Source organism: Larus michahellis, chromosome 5 (genome assembly GCF_964199755.1).
Source record: "Larus michahellis chromosome 5, bLarMic1.1, whole genome shotgun sequence".
NCBI classification, from domain to species: Eukaryota; Metazoa; Chordata; class Aves; order Charadriiformes; family Laridae; genus Larus; species Larus michahellis.
Genome location: NC_133900.1, coordinates 44,862,915 through 44,882,419, shown reverse-complemented (window position 1 = coordinate 44,882,419; position 19,505 = coordinate 44,862,915). Strand labels below are relative to the sequence as shown.

The 19,505-nt window shown below is 35.7% G+C and overlaps 1 protein-coding gene across 6 annotated transcripts in view; it reads right to left on the bottom strand.

The window, feature by feature from the left end:
- The window catches only part of PALLD (palladin, cytoskeletal associated protein), a 198,649-nt gene that overhangs the window by 98,320 nt on the left and 80,824 nt on the right, over positions 1-19,505 (bottom strand). For all 6 annotated transcript variants that reach the window (XM_074586951.1, XM_074586946.1, XM_074586952.1 and 3 more), the window contains 2 exons: positions 16,029-16,148; positions 14,892-15,234 (listed from right to left, as the gene is read on the bottom strand). In XM_074586951.1, coding sequence (XP_074443052.1) covers positions 14,892-15,234; positions 16,029-16,148 — 463 coding nt within the window. The remainder of the gene's footprint in view (positions 1-14,891; positions 15,235-16,028; positions 16,149-19,505) is intronic.

Here is a 19,505-nt window from a genome sequence, read left to right as displayed (position 1 = left end):
CCCTGCGTCTTTTATCTTTCTACTGCCAGGGACAAGAATTCACATAGGAAAAGTAAATTGGACAGAGCAAAAAGTAGACACATTAGCATCAGAACTCCAGAGTCCTATCTCAGTGACTTAAACATCTCTGCTATGTTTAATTAAGTTAGCAATTCTTAGTCTCTCATCTACACAAACACATACACTAGTTAAAAAGAGAAGATACATTTACCTATACTACAGCAACAGTCAGGATGGACATCTGACATTCTGGACATTTGTAAGGGGGTTTTGTTTTGGGGCAGGTGTTTTAGATGCACAACATACAGTTCTCTGCTGTGGCACATGCTCAAAATCTTCTGTGACTTTGATAGAGCCAGGATGAGGCTTATTACTTGATCCCAATGGCTATGGACACTGATAGGATGTTGATGCTTACTGAGTCTTCCATGCTGCACATTTCTATGGTGTTTACTGATAACCAGCACCATGTTTATGTGTTTTAATGGAAGCTGAAGGCACACAGTTCTGACCTCAGGGGCTGACTTGGCAGTTTCACTCAGACAGGCATTTATCAGATAACAAAGTCTGTAAATGTCACTAAAGTCAATTTTAGACTGTGTTGAGAGTTAAGTAAACATGATTAGTAAGTAGGCCAAAAGGGTAGTTGTGAATTTCTGTTTCTGACAGCAAACACTGTTTATCCTATATTGCTTTAGGGAGAAGAGTTTAATTCCCAGTGAGCATTATAAAAGTAAACAAAAGCTGAAGCATATCCAACTCAAAATTCTGAGCAATTTCAGCAAGCCAACAACATCTAAGCTAATATGACAACTATTTCCCTAAGTATTTAAAATACCACAGAAATTAACTTTAAACAATGAGAAAATTAAGCCTCTAAGAGGACTTCTCACATCCATGGAATCTCCAATGACAATTTTATCCTGTAAGCACTTATGAAAATTTACTGAGTTTTAAAGATGTAATTAATATGCATGTTTGGAGCAATCAGTTGTCAGAAAATAAAGCCAGACTTTTCCAATAATGTTTGCCATTTCAGTATTGTAGGTTTTGAATATTTAATAATAAAATAAAAGCATTTTTCTTAAGAGTGTCACAACAGAAAATGTTACTACTGAATTCAGAAATGTGGAAAATAAAAATGCCTCCATCCTTCAGATAAAACCAGAAACAAATTCCTGCAATAAAACTGTTGTCACTTGAAGTTGGTTGAACTTTCTTTCTGTGAGTATTGAATTAGCAGGTCACTTTCTCCAAGTGTGCTACCTGACATTCATTAAACTTTCCCTAAACTACAACAGCAGCAATCCATGCTATTCTGCTTTGCCTGTTGGAACTGCCTGTACTGTTGGTGCTCTAATTTATTCATCTACCAGGGAGAAATACACTGCTACTGAACCACAAAGTTGAGTTTTTCAATCAGATCACCACTTGCTTACCCCTGGCTATTCTTGAATACCTGAGAAGATTCTGCAGAGATACAAGATTTGCTTACCCAATTTGTATTGCAGAAGCTGAACTAGAAAGAGGTGGCATTCAAGTAATCTGAATGTAGGTCCTCATTAGGACTCTAGAAGCTTTAAGCTTAGTAAAGTTTGTTTACTTCCCTCATTCTCTTCCAAATTAAAAAAAATGATAACATGGATTGCAGTTGCCAACACAAATAAAACCCAAAGAAATCCTTAGCTTAAGAAATCAGCTACAGGTGGAAATATAAAAAGGAAACAGATACATATAGGAAAGGGGGAAAAAATACCAAAGGACTTGCACAATGCATTCACTGCCAAGGTACTTTATGGAAGTCCATGAGATAAACTCAGATAAATTACTGTAAGATCACTACCTGTTTGGCAAGTATACCGCACACATACAAGATTGTAGAAGACTATTTTCTTCCAGATTCCAGGCCAGTCATTAGCACACAGAATAAGCAGGAAATTACATAATGAGAAAGTATCCTTCTGAATCAGTGAGAAATTTTAAATATTATTGCAGGTTCAGATATGTTTCTAATATTTTTATACCTCTATTTACATATATTGAAAACTAGAACCAAGGTTTGGCGTGTTAAACTCCCATCTGCTACATTCACAAATTATCATCAGCTTGCCATTTGCACGGCAGGTCCTTGGGTGAAGCAGCTAGTTTATCAACAAGAGAATGTCTCGCTTGGTATTCAAGGAAGTAAGAATTGCTGGTATACTTTTGTGTAGAGGGAGATCTGGAGAGATCTGTAGAGGTCGGGGGGTTTTTTGTTTGTTTGGTTGTTTTTTTTAGAAGGCCAACACATTAACTGTTTCAGGGACATCTATTAAAAATGTAATATTAAGATACAGAGAAATTATAAGCAATTGGAAAAACAGAGACCATCAGAACAACAAAACAGAATGTGATTACGGAGGAATACTATAGGTGGGATTAATAGAGAAACATATCATAATTCCCACTGAAATCAGCAATAAAGTGACTTAATGATTCAAGCTCTAAGTATGTTGTTCACACAATCATTTCTAGAAAACTCTGAATACATGGCCTTGTAATGTCAGTACCATTAAAACAGACCAGTATAACCGTTTAATATTACACGGAAAAACTTATCAGTTCACTAGAAACATTTTCCATAGTATCTTTAATGAAAAATCTTTAGTAAGAATTTTTAAATTAAAAATTCAGGCTTCTGCCCTGTCTCTTCAAGGTTTCACCCACTGAGAACTTAAGTATTTTGATCTGCATTTTATACATCTGTCAAGATCAGCCAAATATTTAATTTCTCCAAGCAGGAAAATGAATGAAACAGCTATATTATAAACCAGCACTCACAGAGAAGAAAAGGAACTCTTACATTATTGTATTTCCAATGGAAAATATGTTATGAGTTTTTCCTCTGACTCTGCTAAGAAGCTACTAAGGCCTCAAGAAAACATGACAGCACAATTAATGCAAAATATTCCTTATCCTGAATGGATGAACCTTATGCTAACAGTGGTTCATCTGTTGGAATTGTGAAGGCTTTCCATCAGAATGAAAGAAGCGGGGAGAGAGAGAAGGCAAGAGCAAGTGGGAGTGACAGAGCACGAGTGACAGCAAGTGAGGGAAAGGGAATGAAGGAAAAGCTACTTCAAGCTCTAGTTACTTTAACTTTTTTCTTATTATTACAATTATTTTAATAAAAGTATTTTAAAAAAAGAAATGTAAAGAAACTCTTCCCTTTAATTGCACTTTTTGAATTCTAAAGCCAAAGATTTTTCATGCAATAATCTAAGCAAGAGATTTTTTCCTCTGCATTGTTATTACTATCTCTGCATCTCCATTTTTCACTGCAGAAGTATATCAACAACTGCAGCAGGATTTGAGTAAACTACTACCCCTTGCACTGAATTAACTTTAATGAAATGAATGACAGAGAGAGAATACTAAATATTTGTAAGTTTTCAATACTAATATACTAAAAATACTAAGAATTTAAATTGTTGTGAACTTCACCAAGGAATTTTAACTGAGTAAGCTTCTTTACTCAGACTTAAACATTTCTGGTTTTGTAAACATAGGTCATATCTTTCAATTATTTTCTGCAAACTGATTTGTAAAAGTCTCTAACATGGGCAGAAGACAGATGTTACTGAAAATGTTAAACAGATTTTAATGGCTTTCTACCTATTTTCCTAAATACATTTTTCAGCGGCTGACACCATTCTCTGGATGTCAAATCAGCATACTTATAATGCATTGATATTTATCAAATTTATAAAATACATAAGAATACAGACACTCAGTCCCACAGAGAACTGATGAGTAAAGAGTTAACGAATCAAAGGTTATTTTGATTATACTTTAATTTGCAGATGACATCAAGCTCATTTACTAGGGGTTTGATTCCATTAGCTTCATATATGCTAATTATTTTTCTGACTAAACACACTGCAGCGTTTGGCGAGGATACCTAAAGGCCTTACACAAGATAATAGGCAGGAGTTTTACAACATCACAGATCTTAACCATGTTAGGTTCCCTGAGTATTTTTTTTATACAAATACACTATATATATATAATATATTACCAAGTCTACCAGAAGGTAAAAAGGCGATTATATCTCTAGTAAACAACTGTTCTAGTTGACACAAAGGTTAACCCTTTGTCATCCCCCGGAGACATTTTATACGTTAGTCGTTAAACTGTTCTGTGTAAACACTGCTAGCATCCTGTCCTAAGCATTGGGGTCCTTTCTGCCTTTCCCACTGCAGCCAAATTCTAGACTCAGGCTTCCCAATTGGTATTCCTGATAGGGCACAAACAAGGTCTCTGAAATTCACCCGCCCCACCACCTCCCCCCGCTCTTATATTCGTTTTTCGGTATTCTAGAAAGTTTCAAGCTGTCTCCATGACAGACATCTACCCAAGCAACACAGCTCCCTCCACTGGATGAGCCTTTTCTATTCTTACCTCCGTAAAAGTCTCTGTGACAGCAATAAGGCTTCTTAGGGCAAGAAATATTTGATAGCATTAATAAGTCTGACAAAACAGGACCTGCAGGACTTGTTTGGTTCTTAGGTCTTTTCTAATCTATTTAGTTTGGGCATTTGCTTGAGTAAATAAACTAGGAATATGGCTTTAATTGACTGACATATTAGTATCTTTAAATCCTGGCTCCTCTATTGATTCCGTATATAACAAAAAATTAGCACATGGAAATTCTTTATCCAAAGTTTTACAGCATGCATACTGAACCAGACAGAAATGAACGCTACCGAGTTCCAATCTCCTTTATTTGTCACCACAAAACATTTCTTAATGTGGGGCAGAAAATGAAAACACAGTTACTGTAAATAAATGCAAAAGATAGTGGAAGATAAACCTGAGGACAAGGAATAAAACTTGAAATGATATACAAAGCTTGGTAATATGACCGTAGTTGGAAGCAGCATGAAAATCATCAGACAATTATATCACTTCAATAAAAAAACCTGGCATATATCAGGAGGGAACAGAAGAATAATAAAAACAAGTAGCTCTGTAACTATATGAGTTCATGATTAAACTCCATAAGCTGTAGCACCCTGTCCAGAAATTCTCCTTACCCAAGTGTGAGTTACTACTTCTGCAGAGCATTTTTTAAAGCATGGGCATGACCAACTGCAGATAGATGGGCAGGACTAACTGCAGGTAGTTAGATGTTTCTGCGATAAGGTAAGTTCCAGCAACAAATTTATTAAACCAAGAGGACACCCTAACAGTAGATACTGGGAGTCTGAGAGTAGCCATCACTTGAACTTGTAATCAGTTTGGCTACCTTTTTGCATATATATTACACAAAAAAGTTATGCAGTAAATCAGCTATTCAGAAATTATCCTTGTTAGATGAATCCTCGAATTACCTTCTGTTTTATATTTCTTGAAGGAAAGAATGATAAAGCAATTACTAATCAGCCCTCATATTGTTACAGATTTCAAGCTAAATTCATGTAGCTTCCAAATTCCATTAAAACAGAATACCTGCTGTTTACCCCAACTACCATTCACTTAATTATGTTTATGCCTATCACGGACTACTGTAGTGTTCATTGTTCACATTGTTCACACTTCAAAGTTCACATTGTCAAAAGGAACTTTATACCTGTATATTTATCTACGCTGACTCTACTGAACATATTTTCCAAACAAAATGAGTATTGGCAGAACTAGCTTTGGTCAGTACCTCTCACAGTCATATTGGTTGATCTTTCATTTCAATTTTTTGAACAATTTATACTCAGCAAAGAACATGATAAAATGTACTGTCAAAACCTGTACAAAAGGTACAAACAGATTTTCTAAAAGGCAAATTGTATTTTCAAATATTAATCAACAACCATGACATGTCTTGGTTGAGTAACGATTTCCAGTTTCTCATTTTGGATTAGAATACTAAGTGCTGTATGCAGAGTGTTTTTTTCATTTCTTGACAGACCTGGGTGCTAGAGGAAGTGGCAGTGCAAACTTCTGTCCTATTAGTTAAAAACTCTTAGCCTGAACCAGAAGGCACCTTTCTCTAGGAAGTCACTCAGAAGGCAAAGATGACAGACATAATATTATTGGTACTTTAAAATTTAGTGTTCCTCTTTTCGTCTTTCCTGCAAACCAAACACAAAATGATGAACACCATCTGTCTCAGTTTTGAAGCTTCAGCATTTACCTGCTACAGCCAAAGTGAGCAGTCCTGGAAAATGGATTTGTCTGCATTGAGGCAGAGCAAAACAAAGGTAGTGCAAAACAAAACCTGTATCCCTTCTCACCTCCCTTCGCCTTCAACCCAGAAAAATATGACATTTTTACATTTTCAAAATTATGTGTAGATTGGATAATTATGAGGTCAGAGATGAAACAGTACGAAGGCATATGTGGTTGCATGCCATTTTTGAAGCCATGTAAATATGAAGTACATATGATGGTTAGTCTGCCAGGATTAGAGTGCAGGGAAGCACTTAAGCAGTTTGTTTGAGAACTCTATTCTGTGATACTAAGAGAATCCTTGAACATTTCTACAGGAACTTCCTATCAAAAACCACACTGAGAACCTCTCAGACAATGCTGCATATTAGAAGAACTGAGCACTTGGATTTGCTTTGCTTGATCATTTCCAAGTATTAAATCCATCCAGTTATTTCAGCGAGAAGGAAAGAAAAAAACCAAACCAACAGAAATGTTTCAAAAGTCAAAATGTTTCATCTCAATTCTTTTAGTTCATGATTATCATAAGACTACCATAAGCTGTTTTTTCAGATGGATGGTACAACATTTCCTCCTGTATTTTCTGGTTCAAAGGTGCATCATAAACTGCTCACACACTGATCTACTCAGCCTTGTTACAGAAAAAAACAAGCCACCCCAAACGCATGATCTGCCCCACACCCCCCTGACCTTTGCTATCTTTATTCTGTAACACTGTCTAATCATTTGTGCTTCTGCACAATTCCATATACATCCAGTACCGACTGAAAATGAAGAAGGTTCTTAACACTTAGGCTGATCTTCTAGTTTATATTTACTTCTTAGTTTCTAGTTTATATTTACTTCTTAGAAAAAAGCCTACCCTTGTTACCTTGAGAGAAACGTGGGGGTAACAGTTGGCAACAAAGGCGTGAGAGAGGCAACAAAGCTATGAAGCAACAGCCAGGCAGAAGAGAGAGGAAGAGCAGTCTTTCGGAGGCACTAAAGGTTTTCACAAGCTTACAGCATGCGTTTAACTGAAAACTTAATATGCACAGACTCAAACTAGTGGCTGAACCTGTGTTCATTTTCCTCCATTTCCCTGCTTATCCTATAACCTGGATTACTTTCAGTGTTAAAATAAACACCTGAAAAACACAGAAGTCCTGTGTGCATGTCATGTCATGTAGTTTTGGGAGGGTATGCTCTACACATATTTTATAACTGATTCAAGGACGTTTGACTTTTCCTGTTAAAATACTGATTAGATTTTATGTAAGCAGGATGTACAGTTAGTTCTTTCCACCTACCAAAGGTCACAAAACATTAGTGTCAAAAGAAGAAAGAAAAAATCTAAAAAATACATTTCTCACCTACCTTTAACCTTTCTTGTTGTGGATATCCATTGTTACAAAGAGATTCAGACTTGTATTGCTGCAGATTTTAAAAGGCTTAAAGTTCATTTATGTGTACCCTTTAACACTATGTTAACAAAGGCACTGGTAAAAAGGAAATTTCTCAGCAATAACTGCCACTGTTTTTGGATCATGCTATTCCTTGGACTGAAATAGACAATTAAAGCCACTGAAAGCAGAACAAGCGCAAAACCCTGATATATTAATTTTATTTACAACTTCAAGTTACTATCTCCTCTTAGGTTTTCATTGAAGTCACCTGTAGGAACTGGAAGAAAAAGTGACATTCTACTGCCTGAGCAGGCTGCCTTTAAGAGCAGACTAACTAGCACATCATTTCAATATTTAAGTTATTTGTGACTATTTTGAGGAATATGAAAGAAACTATTGACACATTTTCATGTGACTAAGCGTCCAAATGAGGAATCATGAAAGTTAATGGGATTAGAACTGTCTCATAAAACTGAATTTAGGATAGTATGAATGAATATATTATTAATATGCAGCATCAGATCCATCTGATCAGTAGTTACAGAATTTTCAGGTGGAACCGGAATAGTTTTATGTCTCTTCAAGTTCACACAGTTCCATTAGGGCTGATATAACTTGATACAACTCAATTACAGGATTTTCACACAAGTATTATATATTTATACTTTTTTTGACATCCTAATCATAGAAAATCTAGTTTTCTCAGCAAAACTGACTCTTCTTTCTCAGAACAAAAATAGCGCCTAAATTATTTGCAATTTTCTAGGAAGGAGTCATGCTTTTAAAAGTGTTCTTTTACTCAGAAGGATATAAAGATAGAATAGCTTAAAGATTTGTAGGAAGATTTAGAATTTAGCATCATTATAACTTGAAGAAAAGAGAATGATTGTTTTGATTCTAGTCCTCTCACTGGGTCTCCTTGCATACTTTTTTAACAGGTAGCTGGTTCTACAGCTGCAACACGCTATCATCTGTGATTTTTCATCTCTTCTATCTGAAAACATCAATCTAACATACCACAAAACGCTCAGAAAATTTGTTCCACTGATCTATCTTTTCTTTTTGTTAAAAACTAAACAACACTCCCTTCATTCTTCAAAACAGTGAGATACAGACCATGAGAAATAAATGCGACTTACTTACAACCTATATTTCATAACACTTCCTATTTCCTCTTCTCTCTCCCAGTGGTCTCATAGTTTTTCACGGTGATCTAATATCACTAAGGAAGTCAACTAATACCTTGGTTTAAACTAATCTAAACTACTGCATTCAGGCCACAGGTGTGCCATGAGGCGTCATAATACTTCTTGTTCCTCCTCAGGATTTGCAACTTTTGTGTAAGCAAATAGCCTGAGAAAATGGAGACAACCGCTTTTTTCTTAGTATATTCTCTCATAAAGCCTCTTCTATTTTTTTATATTATTTGTTATTTGTAAATCATAAACCCTAGTCCTAGTATAACAACTGCCTGTTGATTAGTGACCAATGAAATAGAAATTCTTCACCAAAGTTTTCTTTGGTTTATCTTTAATCCTGTTAAAAAAATACCGGTATGAAATAATAGAAACAAAAGCACTACAAATGAATCATTCGTATATTAATTGCGAAAACAGATGTAGAAAATGCTCAGAACACACTATAATCAAATGATTAACTTAATGTGCAATTATTCTGCTTTGCATTTTAGCAAATTTTGCTCCTCCGTGTTAGCATTAGTTATTTCTACTACAGTAGAAAATACATGCAGATTAAAGTTTTATTGTGGGTAGACTTTATTAGCAAGATAAGGATCCAAAGGTCCTTATCAACCTTGAAAGAGCACAGCAGATGAAACTGAAGAACTGGACCTGGATGGACATTTGCTCGTGAATGCGGAGTTGCATGTTTATTGTGATTGCTAACTCCTACACAAAACAAGTGTCATATTTTTCCTATACAGATGAAGATTGTCTTGTTCATTTCCAATGAGCATTTTGTTGCTATGAGTATTTACAGCTTTGAGTTTCATTCAGCCTTATGGAACATGGGAACCTCAATTATACTTTACACCTTTTTCCTATCAGAAATTATTATGGGGGATGCTAACCAGTGCCTTATGGAGAATAAGAGTATATATTTTTAATGTCAATTTTCAGACTCCATAGAATTTTAAATTATTGCTTTTTCATTTAAATTATTGTTGATATAACTTCACAATTTTTTGCAACAGCCATGTTTTGTTCTTCTTTTGCATTTCTGTAATGACAAAGCTTTCATTTCCCACATATTTGCTGTAGCAAATAAATCTTGAATAAATGCTGAACATATTTCTAATTCACAGTTCTAATTAAAAATATCTGCTGTTGTTTTGTAACTTAACTTATGGAGAAATACGGAAAACCCACTAGAACGTACTTCACTGTTGAATCACATAAGAGGCGGGGAATATCCTGCCCTTAGTTGGGAAAGGCTCTGTTACCTTTTGTTTCATACAGATAATGGCAGCAGAACTCTACTCTGTGTGTCATTCAAACTATCAAAGAATCATTTTTTATTCAGGTTTTCATCAGAAGATGCAATATCTTCAAACAAAAACCTACAAAAGTCAATCTTAACATTCAGGTTGAGCATTTCTGTAGTCAGTCTTTCCTAATTTAGGCTGCTAAAGCACATCACATTCATATAGTCATTAGTAGAACTGGATGGAAAACAGTTTTCCTACCTCACTTATCTTCTCACCATTTTCAAAATATTGTTCTTCCGCATAAGAACAAGCGTGAAGCTTTCAAAGCTCCTAGCACAAGTGCCTGTTCTCAGGACTTCAACGGCCTGGGCTCTCTCAGGCAGACTAAGGACTTATACCTGATTTTTGTATATTCCAAGGCGTTAATTATTGGATTGTCGTCTATTCTCACATGTTCTTTTTCTATCCAATGCTTCCTAATACAGTCTAAACAGTGACTTACTACTTGCATATATCAAACACAATTATTAAGGAAGTAGTGATTTCTTGCAGTGTCTTTAAAACTCGATGCCTCGCAGGACAAGCATTATAAACACCATAGCATGTACGTGACTAGAAGTACAAGTAAGTTCAATATTAGGCAAATAGCTAGTAGAAAGATCAAGTTAAGAATAATTTCAGTGATGAGTGAAAAGTGAAATAAATATGTTAACAAAGGGCGTAAGAGACATTCTAGAAATGACTGAACTAGCATCTTTGCAAAAATTCCTGAGGCATTGACTACAAAACAGAAGAAACCATGAAAGAAAACTCAGTTGCTGAGGAGTGGAGTCTGAAGTACCAAAGAATTCAGTTCAAGAAATAGCATCAATTTCACAACTAGTATGAACACAACTGTTATTAGTTAAGGAAGTTCTATCAACTCATACAGCAGTGACTTTGATGCGTATCAACCAGATTAACCCCTTATCTTTAAGAAATAATTTTGATTATAGTCTCAGCTTTTCCTTATTGATGTTACATATAAATGGCTTGATATCTTTTTAATTATGTTTAGGATTCATTTCTCCTGTGTATTATTAAAAATCTAAGACTTTTGAATACATTTTAAAAAACCCTGATCTCAGAAAAAAACAGGAAACAAGATAGCCATGCCTGTAAGGAAATACTTATATTAAGTATTTCTGTTAGTAAGGAAATAATAATTATCAACAACTTCATAATCTGCAAGAAATTCTCTCTCACTGCTTTTCACTTTTAACGTGTATTCTTTTTACAAAATTAATACCTGCTTTTAATTTTCACTACAAAAAACATTGTCAAAGAGAACTGGATGAGATGGAATTCAGGAATTCTGCCCATTCATCTTCTTCACAGCATGCATGATGCATGCCCATGCAGAATACTACTTCTCACAGTAATGCAATAAAAAACCACTGATCATTCTACTGGGGCAGTTATGACTGTGCTAATTTTAAAGGTGTCAAACATATAACTTCCGACTGGCTTCTTTTCAGCTTATGTTAATGGATGAACTGTAGAAAGAAGGCTATCAGTACCTACAGCTGCTCTCTGCACCTACAAGGGAGAAGCATGGAAAAGAATGACTCCTGCTAAGCTAATAGTTTTTCTGATCGTTGTATATGACAGACTGGAGAAACATTCCCAACACAACATAAAGCAATTGTCATTTGAAGAGAAGCTCTCCTGTCAGGAAATTCTGGCACCACACTGTAATCACATTGAGCCTTTGAACCCTGAACTGATGGCTTGTTACAAAGCCAACTAACATCACAAATGTAGGTACATCCAGTACCCATAAGAACGCCATCTTCTTTTCTGTTACTACTTTAACAGACACATGGAAAAATAATACTAATACTAGTCCACTTGAATGGAAGTTTTTCTTGGACATGTTAAATACAGTTCTATAAAGGTTTTGTAGACATTCAGACTGAGGATTATAAGAAGTTTAAGGTGGAACTTTCATATGCAGACCACGTACTGAAATAAATATTAATATTTGCCTGATTTTGAGAGATGCAAAGTATATGTAGATACCAGACACTTATGGGGACGCTTGTAAAAGCTCATCTGCACATTATGCCAATATTGCCTGAAAAAGTCCAATGCACACTAACAGCTCAACCTATTCAAATAGGTCACAGCAGCAGATATCAGAATTGCAGAAATCTGGGGTTTTTTTAGTCTCAGTTCAACAGTTCTTCCTCTCTTGTCTACAAAAACTCATGTAGCAAACAAAGTATAACACAATATTGTGCCTCAACCATATTTAGCATTATTGTCTTCTAAATTCTGTGTTAGCAAAATATATGATATGGACTACTTTCACAGTTAATTCTCTCTATTTTTTCCCAAGATTTTTCTATATATTATCACATTAAACTCTGTTTTAAATATTCTCAGCACCAGACTGAGGCAATGACTAATACTATGGCTTAAGGATGACCTAATTTTAGTGTCTGTAACAACAAAATTAGCATTTTGTAAGGCTTTAAAATCACTTTTCAAGCCTGAAAACAACTACAGTAATTCTGTGTAGCAGGCCAGCTCTTGCATTGTGGTAAACCATTATTTATAGGTGTTGGTTACAGCTGCACTGTCAAGGTGCAAATGTATTTCATACTTCAAGAAGGTACTCAGTCTTTCCTCATTAAAATAATAGTAATACCAACAACAACAAAAAATAAAACCCAGCCTATCATGCCCAAACTCTTTGCAGTTACTTTCAGTGTTGGCCGAATAAACTATTTTCAGAGAGTCCACAGATAAACCTGTTAAGTAATTTATGAGTTAAGATAAGCTTCAAAAAAAAAAGGTTCACTAGGAAATTTAAAATCAGAATCAGTCTTCATCAAAAATAAAACTCACTAATGATATTCTGAAGCTTCAGGCTTTCTACACAACCAACATTACTTAAAAAAATAGTTTATAATAAACATGTTTGATGTTATGTCATTGCTAATATATGCTGCTTCTATCATCAAATAATAATACTCTATGGACAGATACAACTCCAGAGATAAGTTCTCTTCAAGAGCGATCAGTCTCATGGTTGAGATAGCTACTTTACTGTTCAGCTAATTTTAATGCAATTATCTTGTTAGCTTTGACTGCAGCTTCCCAAATGCTGAAAGCTGATTTCAAGTCTCTGCAGCCAGACATTTCTTTTCCTCCTCCTGGTAGCACCTTTTGCCTTTCTTATGTTATCACTATGCTTGGGAGCAAAATACTTGGCTGAGGGGAAGGCAAAATTTCCATTTCTGACAGCAGCATAGACTTACACTGGCTTTGGCCAAGCAAAACATGTATCTTGACTGCAATCAAGATCACATCAAGCGTTGTTAATGGCAAAATACAGGACTCAAGTGCAATTGCACTAGGGATTCCAAGGTCATCAATCTGGACACCAGCAACCTAAAGGATTCTTGTAATAGCATGCTTCTCACATTGTTGTATATAATATTCACCTCTGTTTATATGTTGACTCTATGTTTAAAAACAAAATAAATTTGCATAAGTAGCAGTGAACATTATACAATGGGAAGTCTATTACACAGCCTTCTTTCCTTTATCTAGGACAACCTTACTTCTGGGAAAGAAAGCTCTGGGGTGAAATTTGATTTTTACTGCTCTGCTGGAGCTGCTGTCTCCTTTCTTCACAAACGGGTCTCGCAACAGATGTGCTGGGTACAGGACCACCTGGATCACTCCACACCATGTATCATCTGCAAATTACCATCCTCAGCAACCTCCCTCCCATACAAACAATCACCACCATATATACTATTCTTCATCACTCTTTCTATCTCTTCCACTCCTCCTTCTCTTCTACAGTTGTCAGAGGTTGCTTAGAATGACAATGAGTAACAGAAAGAAAAAAGTGGTATGTGCAGAAAAGGAACCCTGTTGGCTTGCTGCCTCAAGCACATATTTTTGTGTGTTTAAATTCAGTACATGATTTCTAAAAGAACAGCATTTCTATATTTTGCAATTTATCCTGTGAAAACACGTAATTAAGCAAATGACCCTGCTAAGCTTGAAGACCGTATGTCATACTTCTTCTCAAACACATTTTTATAATTAATAGTCCCTTCTGATTATTGATGCAAATGAAATAAAATAATATTTTAGTTCCTTCATCACGGTCCAAAAAGTCTTGAGGGAGAGGGAAAAGAGGGGTCTGCACAATGCTAAAGTTAAGCCATAAGTTAACAGTCAGCATAAGATCACTCTTGCATAAGTGCAGTATCATCACTAATATAGGTTAAAAATGTTACTACAATTTTTTTCACTTATTTCTCTCTCCTCTCCTTGAGCTTTTAATGTTCAGATTTTCAGCTATAAAAGAGCCATTGGAAGCTGTCTGACAGCACAATGAGTTACATGTTATATATAAGCATAATGTAAGAAATAATACAAACATTACACACATGAATATCCACTGACTACACAAAACCAAGAACATTCAGAATAAAGATAGCTAACTAGTGTTGAAAAAGGAATAGCATGCAAGAATCTCAGGCCACTATGACATTTAGGTACAGTGAATAAGAACAAAAAGCAGAGCAACAGCCACCACCACTTATTTCTTTTTTGTGACTTTATCTTAAACCTTTCTGTAGAATTTTGTATTCTTCCATTTGATATAGCACTACAAGAAAGACTACAGTTTCTTTGGGACATAAATCACAGCAATATGAAGATTACTCAAGGAACAGCACAGTCATTGACCATTATTTGTCTAACACTAAATTGCTCCAGGCAAAGATTTGCTTTCAACAAATACCAAGTTTATAGGAGACAAAAAAAAAAAGCAAACAAAAAATACTCACAGCTTTGGTTTGGCAAGCACAGGTGGTGGCTCCTTTGCGGGTGAAAGCAAGACAGCTGGAGGTGGGATGGATTTATCACCATTTGGCTTGCTGTTAATCATTCCATTTACTCCATGAATGGGATGGATGCCATTTGTTTTTTCCTCAGAAGAATTGAGCTGTAGTTGAAGGGCTGTCACACCAGATCTCAACTCACTGTTGTTTGCTTGGTGGGTCTCTGAATGTTTCTTAGGAGGAAACTCAAGAGAGCTAATTTCAACTGGAGGAAGTGGTGGGAAATGATGGAAATCATCACTGTTGGATTCTCTTGTCAGTGATTCATGAGCGGAGCTTTCTGAGTTGGCTAAAAGAAATCAAAAAGAATCTCCCTCCGACAAGTCATAGAAAAAGTACGTGGCACACACATGCTTTACTTTCAGTTTGTTAAAGGTGAGAACTATTCGGTTCTGTGCAGATATTTTTCTAGGCCTCCTGTTGATAATTCATGCTGAATTAGATACATGACTGACTATTCATTTTCTGACTTTGCCCCATGCAAAAGGCACAATAAGGAACCTTATGGATCCCTCTAAATCTGTTCCAGGAATCCAGCCACTAGCTGAGACTGGCAAGTACTATGGGACAACAACAGCTGAAACAGCATTTCCTCTTCCTGGAGTCTTGGCATCATTTAAGAACAAATGATTTAAAAATACTGAAGGATGTATGTACACATGGCATGTTAGCAATGGCAGCTGGGTTAGTGTATTCCACAACAATATGTATGTAAACATATTACAAAACTAAACATAGCATGTCAGAGTTTATTTTACAAAAGGCATATGCAACCTTCTGTAGCATAATTTCATCTGCTTTCATTTTGCCTCTGCTGCCATCTAGTCCCAGAACCCTAATGCTTTAAAACTTGCAAGGCGTGTGGCAGACAGTTAAAAAATGTATTTTACATGAATAAAAATATTAAACTAGGAAATGAAACAATAAAAACATGCAGTTTGCTATATATGGATGCTCTGACGTTGACAAGACCCCTGTCTTACAGCAACCCTTTTCTGCAAGGGAAGCAGACTGATAACTTCACAGGTAAATGAATTATCTAAAATTTACGATTAAAAATTCCTTTTTCCCTTCATCACATACCTGAGCAGACAGTTAGTTGCGCGCTGCTTGTTACTGAACCATGTTCATTTGTTGCTGTGCATGTGAAAAGTCCTGAATCTTCAGGAAAAGTTTCTGCAATTACAAGGGTACATATCTCTTCTGGAAATAAACAGAAAAATAAACTGCATCATAAACTATTTAAAGTACCCCATAATTTTTTTGCATTATATGTTAGAAGGACACAAGACAGTGCTCCTTATACAAAGAAATGCTGTAAGAACTGCAGAAGAGCTTCCAACATAAATGGCTTTTGTATCTAAAATAAGTAAATTTACCAAGCTAAGTTTTCAAAAGGGGCCTGTCTTGAACAGTAATTTTGCACTCAAAAGTCTATGCAGTCATTTTACACACTCAATATTTTCATTTTTATGCAGGATAGCTCTAATTCATACAAATCAACATACTGGTTTTCCATACACAACGCTTGCAAGCTCTTTTTGGGTCTCTGAATACCACCACCAATATGAATGTCACATCGTTCCTTCTTTCCCTGAATTTTCCTGTATTTAATGTAACATTTCAGATCAAATCCCATTCCCAGCAAAACCAGAAAGTATTTTGTCATCCCTTCCAATTAACTTTTCTGTTTAAACTGACCAGAATTAAAAACTCTGGATGCATAAACATTATCCTTATGCGGAGTTTGGGAAGATAATTTCTGTTTCTGCCTGCAGAGCAGTAAGAATGGATAAATTGAAAATATAGGACAAAACAGTGTCACAGCAGAATGCTGTGACACAGACATATTCTGTGGTTGTTTGAAATCTGTTAATTCTACTTTGATATGCCATAGTATATGCTTTGATTATACCAGGGCCTAGGTCAGAAAACTTGTATGAAGGCTGGACTGTTCATATTTCAGCTTGGGTCTCACAGTAATGTTTTTTAAACCATTTCCACCCATTTATACTGGGCATATTTAATTATCTAGCCATATTTTTTCCAGATTCTTCAAAGATGTCACTTTATTTTATCTCTACTTGTAATGGTATTCTAACCTTTTTAAAAATTCACAATATAGCTAATCTAAATAATCCGAGTAATTACCCAACATACCTAGATAATTTTAGACCTGGACAATATTACATTGTGGGTTTACTTAATTAATTAGGAGTTTCTTTTGATTATGTTCATTTTTTAGTCTCAAAACCAATTCAGGGAAGTTTTATAGAAATCAGTTTTATTAAAAAAAAAAAAAGCTTTTTGTGTTTTGGACGTTTACGTGGAATCCCACATATTATCACAAAATCAATATAGCTAATAAAAACAAATTAAAAAGTGAGAAAAAATATTTCAGACTCCCAATAACTTTTACACAAAAATTATTCCAAGAAAGAGGTTCAGTACGGTAAGCTTCACTTCTTTCAGTTCAAAGAAGAAAAACATTTTCTAATAGTTTCTTTTATTTTTTCTTTCCTAATGTTAATTGTGGACTAGCAGACTACTACCTCATTTAGACAGTTAACAAAAAAGTTATGGAATTTTTCCAATTATAAATGACAGTGTATCCAAAAACTTCCTGTACTGGAAATGGGCTAAAAATGAATGACTAACTAAAGGTTTGGCATAGAGCTGTTTTTCAGACAGCAGAGCGTGCTTTTTTTTTGGCAACACAAACCAGTCATTCTGTGTAGCTGCAAGAGGCATGTCTGGTAATACTGTAGCACGTTGGATCTTATCTGACTCAGATGAAGATTAATGACTCATGAAAGGTCTTATCAGGAAAGTAATGGGTAACACAAGCTAGTTTTTGAACTACTGAGATCAGCTTTTTTTAGAGTCTTGGTGTGTCGTAAGTGGTTGAAGCTATATTGTTAACCACACGTGCGTACTCCTGGATTGAACTGACTCTGGGGATGCAATCCGATACGTGCAGCACACTAGTTTCCTGTTCATTTAACAGCAGAATTCTGAAAGCTGGGTATTTCGGGACTGCAAAAGAAAATCACTCCCACCCTGCTGAGAACTGCTGTTTGAATGAGGCAAAAGTACTAAAAAATATAACAACCGGCAGAATTCCTATTTTCCAAACAGCGGAGCTAACTAATGCATAACGTTCTTTCAGTAAGTATGTAAAATCATCACATGAGAAGAGCTGATCTTCACTCTCCAGTGATAAAAGAATTCTAATGGATTCTACCATGATGTGGTTTGTTTACTGAAGCGGTATATTTGAAAATTATGCAAGATACAAATCGCAGTAATCCTTGTAAAAGAAATTGAAAGTAAATTAGCAATGAAAATAAACAGTTTAAAACTCAGTCTTCTCAGCTGGATGAGCAAACTACAACACACTTGTGATCAATCATGAGGAAACTGGCTAAACTAAAACCATAAAAAAACCTAAGAACTAATCAAAAGGCAGCTTGGGCAAAAAGCATGTGTGAGCAACACATTGCCATTGTCTTTATTCATTTTGCTCCCACCAAACCAAGAATCACTGACCTCCAGGTCCTTGAGCCAGGTCCAGGCTCACTACTGTGGAAAGCACAGAAATAAAATACTAGTTTGACAAAAGAAACGTTTTTTAAAGATTTCCATAATACACTCTGGATGCATAGCGCTCTGAGTATTTTTCTAGCTTTACATCCTGACTTATGTAATTATTTTTCTTTCTGTTACTGTGCTAAGTAGAATCTGATGATTTGAAGTAAATAATGTCTGTTCTACTTCCCGGCAATCATCAGCTGACAAATAATTTCATCACAAAAATGTGTTCCAGAAAGCAGCTCTGAAATGCTGTTCTCAGGGCCTTAAAACATATTTAACACTTGACTAAATGAATACAAAAGCATTCTGTTCACTGAAACATGTAAAATGCTTAGGCATGCAAGTACTTGACTATTTTGTCAGTTATTTAGAAAGAAAGATTACATTTTACAGAGTAATCCTTTCCCTTTATGGTTCATGAGTCCACTAGGAAGAATAATCTTTGGTAAGACAGAAAACTCTTGCATTTTAACAAATTTCATCACTGGCAATGTGTTTACTTCAGAATGTTTCTATGTATTACATTAAAGGCAGAGTAGTTCTTATATCGCAGCTTCATCTCCAAATGTCATCCTTAGTTTCCTCCACTGTAATGTACATACAGTCCTGGGAAATACATAAGGTCTTTTATTAGTAGTTGTTCATTACGATGCAATGAACAGAGCTATTTCTATAGATCACAGAATCTTCAGAGTTGGAAGGGACCTCTAGAGATCATCTAGTCCAACTCCCCTGCTAAAGCAGGATTGCCTAGAGCACATCACTCAGGACTGCATCCAGGAGAGTCTTGAAAATCTCCAGAGAAGGGGACTCCACAACCTCCCTGGTCAGCCTGTTCCAGTGCTCTGATGTAGGTTCAAAGCCATAAGTTTTCTGCTACACAAAGAAAGCGGGTAGTCACAGTGTTGGTTTCCTGGTAAAAATCCAACCAAACACAACCCCGCCATCTTGCAGACAACTTGTCTC